This window comes from Neovison vison, chromosome 1, assembly GCF_020171115.1.
Source record: "Neovison vison isolate M4711 chromosome 1, ASM_NN_V1, whole genome shotgun sequence".
Taxonomy (NCBI): Eukaryota; Metazoa; Chordata; class Mammalia; order Carnivora; family Mustelidae; genus Neogale; species Neogale vison.
In genome coordinates this window covers 164,960,550-164,967,745 of record NC_058091.1, presented here as the reverse complement: position 1 = coordinate 164,967,745, position 7,196 = coordinate 164,960,550, and the positions used below count along the sequence as shown (strand labels likewise).

The following is a 7,196-nucleotide window of genomic DNA, read 5'->3' as shown; positions in this document are numbered from 1 at the left end:
TTGATAGATTAAATGTATTGCTTTTTTTTTTTTTTTTTTTTTTTTTTTTTTTTTTTTGGTCAGAGAGAGTGAGCACAGGCAGACAGAGTGGCAGGCAGAGACAGAGGAAGAAGCAGGCTTCCTGCTGAGCAAGGAGCCCGATGTGGGACTCAGTCCTAGGATGCCGGGATTATGACCTGAGCCGAAGGCAGCCGCTCAACCACTCAACTGAGCCAAAAAAAAAAAAAAAGTTAAATATATTGCAACATATTTGGATTTGCTCAGTAATTATGCAGGTTTCCAGAGTAGATTTAAATCAGTAGTGCATTTATACTAGAAGAGCAGTAACACTCTATGTTTTTCTTCCATGATCCTCCAGATCAAACCAGTAGACTAAGGCATGGAGCAAGGAAATGCATCTGTCACCACAGATTTCATTCTCCTTGGCTTTTTCTCTGACTCCCAGCATCCTAAACTCCTCATCTCCATTGTACTTCTGAGTCTTGGGGTGGCCATCACAGGAAATTCCATCCTGGCCCTGCTGATCTGGGGTCATGCTTGCCTCCACACTCCCATGTACTTCCTGCTCAGTCAGCTCTCCCTCATGGACCTAATGTTAATCTCCACCACTATCCCCAAGATGGCTGCCAACTTCTTTTCTGGACATAGGTTTATCTCTCACATTGGCTGTGGAGTCCAAATCTTTCTATACTTGATGCTAGGAGTGGCTGAATGTGTTCTTCTGACTCTCATGGCCTTTGACCGCTATTTGGCCATCTGTAGCCCCCTCAGATATCCGGCTATCATGACACCCCGAGTCTGTATGCAAATGGCCACTGGCTCATGGGCTGGGGGTGTGCTCATCTCCTTAATGCACACTATTTATGCAATGCACTTCTCTACTTGTGGCTCCAGAAAAATTCACCATTTCTTCTGTGAGGTAATGGCCCTTCTGAAGCTCTCCTGTGAGGACACTTCAACCTATGAGAAAGTGGTGTTAGTGTCGAGCATTGCTTTCCTTCTTATCCCTTTTGGACTTATCGTGACTTCCTACATCCTCATCTATTTCGCTGTTCTCCACATGAACTCCCCTGAGGGCAAAAACAAAGCTCTAGCTACCTGCTCCTCCCACCTTGGTGTGGTAAGTCTCTACTTTGGTCCAGCCATGATTATCTACACAACTCCACGTTCCTCTCTCCCCTCAGAAGTGGACCAGCATCTCTTTGTGTTTGATGTAATCATTACCCCCATGCTTAACCCCCTCATCTACAGCCTGAGGAACAAGGAGGTGTTGGGGGCTCTAAGGAAGGTTCTGTGGAGAAATCTGATGTTTAAACAGAAAAGATGATGTCACTTGTTTCTTTAAACACCCAGATTCTTTATTGTTCTCCTAGTTAATGTTAATGCTATTATGAAAAACTAAACTCTAGATTTCAATTTTCAACCCATATTACAAAAGTTATACTTCCTTCCTTTCAAATTTTAAGTAATGTGTACTATACTAAAATGGGGTAGGGAGCTCCTATTTAACAGTATTACTTAAACTATTAGTTCCTATAAATCAAATTCTGAAAAATGACCGAGGCATATATATATAAACAAACTTCACATGATTTAAGATATCCTCCTAGATAACATGGTCCTAATGTTCCTTTTTAACCTCATGGTCTACACTCATCATCAGTACACTCAGACATGCATCATTTTGGTTTATTCAGCCTTGGACTTTTTGTATGATTTCATGAGTCATCATTTTTTAGACACAGCTTGGTATTACCTCTGTCACTCATGTACATCTATTGAAATGCCACTCTTCCATGAACCATCTCAAAACTCTCTGATTTCCTGGCTTCATTGCAGATTCTGCTAGTTGCCCATTACTTACAACTTAGCAAATTTTTTTCAGGTCTGAAAAAAATATTTATTAATAATATGATTACTTACTCCAGAAATTTTCAAAAAATACAATGAAAGAGGGGGGAAAAGCCCATATTCTGACCAATCAGAGGAAAAAGCCCATATTCTGACCAATCAGAGGAAAATACTATCAAGTTTGTATATAAAATCTATTAATTACTTTCTATGTGACATATTTTATTTTTAAATTATTTTTCTTTTAATCTGAAATATAATGACATAAAATTATGTCATTTTAGGTTTACAACACAGTGATTAGACAATTATATACATTACAAAATGCCCACCACAGTGAGTAGGGTTATTGTCTGTCCCCATAGAAAGTTATTGCAATATTATTGACTATATTTCCTATGCTGTGCTTTTCATCTTAGTGAGTTATTCGTGTTACAACTAGAAGTTTGTATCTCCTAATCCACCTTCACCTATGTTGCCTATTCCTCTCCCATCCCCTCTGGCAATCACCATTTTGTTCTCTGTATTTATGAGTTGTACGTTGTTTTGGTTCACTTTGTTCATTTGTTCTGCTTTCTGAATTCCAAATATCAGCAAAATTACATGGTATTTGTCTTCTCTGTCTGACTTATTTCACTTAGCAAAATACTCTAGGTCCATCTAGGTGGTCAGGAATGGCAAAATTTCATTCTTTTTTATGGCTAATATTGCATTGTGCATATATATACACCACTCTTCTTTGTCCATTCATTTATCAATGAACATTAAAGTTGCTTTTGTATTTTGGATATTGTAAATAATGCTGAAATAAACATAAAAGTGCATATATCTCCTTGAATTGGTGTTTTCATTTTGGGGGAGAAATACCCAGAGCAATGGAATTTACTGGATCATATTATGGTAATTCTATCTTTAATTTTTTGAAGAGCCTCTATACTGTTTTCCATAGTAGCTACACCAATTTGCATTCCTACTAATAGTGTACAAGTTCTTCTTTCTCATCCTCACCAACACTTGTTATTTTTCTTTTTTTATTACCAGCCATTTTGGATGAGGTGAGGTGATATCTCATAGCAGTGGTTTTTATTTGCATTTCCCTCATGATTAGTGACGTTGAGCATCCTCTTATATGTCTGCTGGTCGCCTGAATGTCTTCTTCAGAAAAATGTCTTTTCAGGTCTTCAGCTTATTTTTTCAACTGGAATTTTCTGGCATTGGGTTGTATGAGTTCTTTACATATCTTTGATATCAACTTCCTATTGAACATAACATTTACAAATATCTTCTCCCATTCAGTGAGTTGGCTTCACTGTGCTTTTTAGTTTGATATAGTCTTAATAGTGTAATTTTGGTTTTGTTTCCCTTGCCCGAGAAGACATATCCAGAAAAATATTGCTAAAGTCAATGTCAAAGAAATTACTGTCTAGGGATCTTTTAAAGGAGTTTTATGGTTCCAGGTCTTAAATTTAGGTCACTAATCCATTTCATTTTGTAGATGATGTAAGAAAATGGGCCATCTTCAATTAGAGCTTGGAACAATGGTGGTGTGGAAGGACGCTGAGCTCACCTGTCCCATGTGCACAAGATATCATCCATGTACAAGGCAATAAAAGGGAAAGTGATTAAAGACTGACGGAACAAAGTAAACAACTAAATATAGAGAAGAAGCTGCATCTGAAAGATTTAGGAAGGTCAGAAATGGAAGCAGGCTGCCCCTAGGAAGGAGAAGCCTGCACTTGTGGAAAAGGCAGGAAAAGAAATGTGCCCTTGCACCAGAAAGCTCACACAGAGAAGACTAATCCCCACAACGTTTGGCTTTAAAAACCGGAGGGACAGAATTCCATGGGTTTGTAAAACCAGTGGGACATGGAACCTGGAGCTTGAAAAGTCACCCAGCACTGGGTGAGCGGAGAGGGCCAATGGGAGCTGGGTTGCTGCCCTCAAAGAGACACCCAACTGCAGACACACAATGCTGGAGGCAAATAGGAGACAGATTGTTCATATTGATTTTGGAGCATATTGAGGGAATTCTTTGAAAATGAGGGAAGTTGCAGGTGCCATTTTCCTGCCCTGGCACTCAGCTTAAATATAGAGCAACTTGCAGGAGGCAGGGCTACACAAACACCTGTAGCCTCAAACCAGGGCTCAGGGCAAATTTTGTTAAAGGTGCTATACATGCCATCCAGCCATGCACTACCATCCACCATCATGCCTCCTGCCAAGCTGCTAGGTGCACAACTGTTACCAGGTGCAGCACCCAGGGGCAGGATTGAGCCTAGCCACATGCCCTCAACCACTCATGCATGGACCAGACTTCACCCACGCATCCTTGGGTATTTCACTGAGCCTCATGCTCCCAGCCACACCACACTTCAGGGCAATTTGCATAAGACTAGTGACACGACAAATTTTGCCAACACACTACTGTCCTACTCCCAAGTTATTCACTGGGCATTCCCCCTGAGAGCTGATCTGCCTGTGTCCCACTAACACCACAGAAGCAAACACAGTCTGTAACAGGCAGAGAATCAGTACAGGCCACTGCATGGGTGGGTTTTTCCTTTCAGTCATCTGAAAGGAAAAACAACTCAGACACAAGCATGGCATGAGCAACACACTTCAGGAGCTCTTCTTCATACGATTGCCACATTCAAGAGCAGGAGACATAGCTAACTTCTTAAACATAGACACAGATGCAGAGAGACAAACAAAATGAGACAAGAGAAAATTATTCCAAATGAAAGAACAAGACAAGGCCACAGCCAGCAAGCTAAGCAAAACAGATATAAATAACATGCCTAATAGGGAATTTAAAGCAATGATCATAAGGATAGTCACTGGATATGAGAAAATGGAGGAAGATATGAGTGAGGCTCTTAACACAGATACGGAATAACACAGCAGAGAAAAGGTGCACCAAAAAAAGAGAGAGAGAGAATGTTTGAGGAAATGAAGAACGGGATAGTAGAAGCAAAGGAATGAGTTAGTGACCTAGAAGACAGACTAATGGAACATAATCAGGCTGAACAAAAGAGAAAAAAGAATCATGAAAATGAGAATAGACTTAGGGAATTCAGTGATTCCATCAAATGCGATAACATTCATATTAGAGGAGTTCAGGAAGAAGAAGAAGGAGGAGGTGGAAGAGAAGGAGGAGGAGGGGGTGGGGGAGGAGGAGGGAGAGAAGAGAGAAAAGGGGACAGAAATTTTATCTGGAAAAATAGTAGCTGAAACTTCCCTAATCTAGGGGAGGAACAGATATCCAGATCTAGAAGGCATAGAGAACTCCCCACAAAATCAATAAAAGAGACCCACACCTAGACATATTGTAATTAAAGTGGCAAAATAGAGTGACTAAAAAAAATGTTAAAGTAGAAAGACAAAAGAAGTCGGCAATGCACAAGATAAAATAAGGCTAGCAGAAGATTTTTCAAAAGAAACTTTTAAAAAGCCATTAGGGAGAGGCACGATATGTTCACAGTGCTGAACGGGAAACTACTACAAAGGTACCCTAACCAAAGCTGTCATTCAGAATAGGAGACATGAAGAGATACCCCAGAAAAACATTTGGGTAAATTGGAAGGGGAGGTGAACCAAGAGAGACTATGGACTCTGAAAAACAGTCTGAGGGGTTTGAAGTGGCGGGGGGGTGGGAGGTTGGGGTACCAGGTGGTGGGTATTATAGAGGGCACGGCTTGCATGGAGCACTGGGTGTGGTGAAAAAAATTATGAATAATGTTTTTCTGAAAATAAATAAATTGGAAAAAAAACTAAAGGAGTTCATGACCACTAAACCAGATCTGCAAGAAATATTAAAAGGGACTCTTTGGATTACAGAGGAAAGGAGGAGTTAAGATGGTAAAAGAGCAGGGGGACCATGAATTTGTTTTGTCCATTGAACACAGCTAGATAGTTATCAAATCATTCTGAAAACCTAAGAAATCAATCAGAGGTCTGAGAGAACAAAATCTACAAATCTCTAAGTAGAGAAGTGACCACCTTCTGGAAGGTAGGAGGTGTGTAACTTCACTTGGGGGAGATACAGCTGTGGATTTGGTGGGAGGGAGGAAGCCTGGTCACAGAGGCTGTGGCAAGGTATTAGAAGCAGCAGAGCATAAAATCTGAACTTTTGGAAGTCCACTACTGTCTGATATGTTAAAGGTGCTCAGGTGACAAAGGGGCGGGGCAGAATCCCAGGAGTGACAGGGTGGTCTGAGGATCCCCTGGGTTGCAGGAGAAATGGGTGATGCCAACATGATCTAGGCTCCTGGCAGAGGAACCAGGAAGCCAGAGGAGAACGGTGGGTCTTGGTGACAGCCTTCTGCTATAAACCGCAAACAGTCGCAGGGTCGTGTGCCTGTTTTCCTGGCCGGCAATCTTGGCAAGACCCTTTTTGGGAAGAACAGTGTGAGTCCCCCACCTTGGAAGTCCCTGCAATATGGAGTTTTGCAACTTGGTCGGACGCGTGGGATTACAAGGCTCAGACACAGGCAGGGTGAATATAGGAATCAGACGGAAACAAGGGACACAAATAGGGTGATGGGTTGCTCTGCTCTGAGGGCTCCTGAAGAGTAGGGGGCTCAAACTTCCAGCTCTGAGGCTTGAGCAGACAGCAATTTTCATCCCACGCATCAGTGCTAAGAGCATTCAGGGCGCAAACAGTGCCATCTAGTGGAGGCTAGAGCTCCATACTGGGGGCCCTGCCCCCGCTACACCCTGGAGCTCGATTTCCAAAGAACAAGAAGTCAGCCTGAGAATCAGAACATCAGGGCCCCCCTACGGAAACTGGCTCAAACAACTAATTTCCACCAAATTTTTTGATCATAAAGTGCTGCACAGCTTCATCTCGAAGGAAAATAGAATCTGCTTCCTTTCTATTTTTATTCTTTTTTTAACTTATTTTTTATTTATTTTCATATATTTTCCAATATATCTTCTACTGTTAATTTTTAAAATTTTATTTTTACATATTACCTTTAACATGTATGTTTTTTCATTTTCATTTTTAGTTAATTAATTAACTTTTTAAAAGATTTTATTTATTTATTTGAGAGAGAGAGCACAAGCATCACTGAGCAGAGAGCCTGATACAGGGCTCCATCCCAGGACCCAAGCTGAAGGCAGATGTCCAATCAACTGAGCCATCCAGGTGACCCTTTATTTTTTAATATAAATTCTATTAGTCAACATATAATACATAGTTTCAGATGTAGTGTTCAGTAATTTGTCAGTGACTTGTAACACCCAGTACTCATCACATCATGTGCCCTCATTAATGCTGATCACCAAATTACCCAATTCCTTATCCACCTCCCCTGCAGCAAACCTGTTTGTTTCTTATACTT

General features: G+C 40.9%; 1 protein-coding gene across 1 annotated transcript; it reads left to right on the top strand.

The window, feature by feature from the left end:
- Nucleotides 1-279: 279 nt before the first annotated feature.
- LOC122900696 (olfactory receptor 56-like) lies at nucleotides 280-1,327 on the top strand. The gene has a single exon (XM_044239563.1). The coding sequence runs from the start codon at nucleotides 380-382 to the stop codon at nucleotides 1,325-1,327; it is 948 nt and encodes a 315-aa protein (XP_044095498.1). The 5' UTR covers nucleotides 280-379.
- The last annotated feature ends 5,869 nt before the right edge of the window (nucleotides 1,328-7,196 follow it).

Coding starts and splice junctions, on each gene's coding strand:
- LOC122900696 (XM_044239563.1), top strand. CDS start 380: ATGGAGCAAGGAAATGCATCTGTCACCACAGATTTCATTCTCCTTGGC.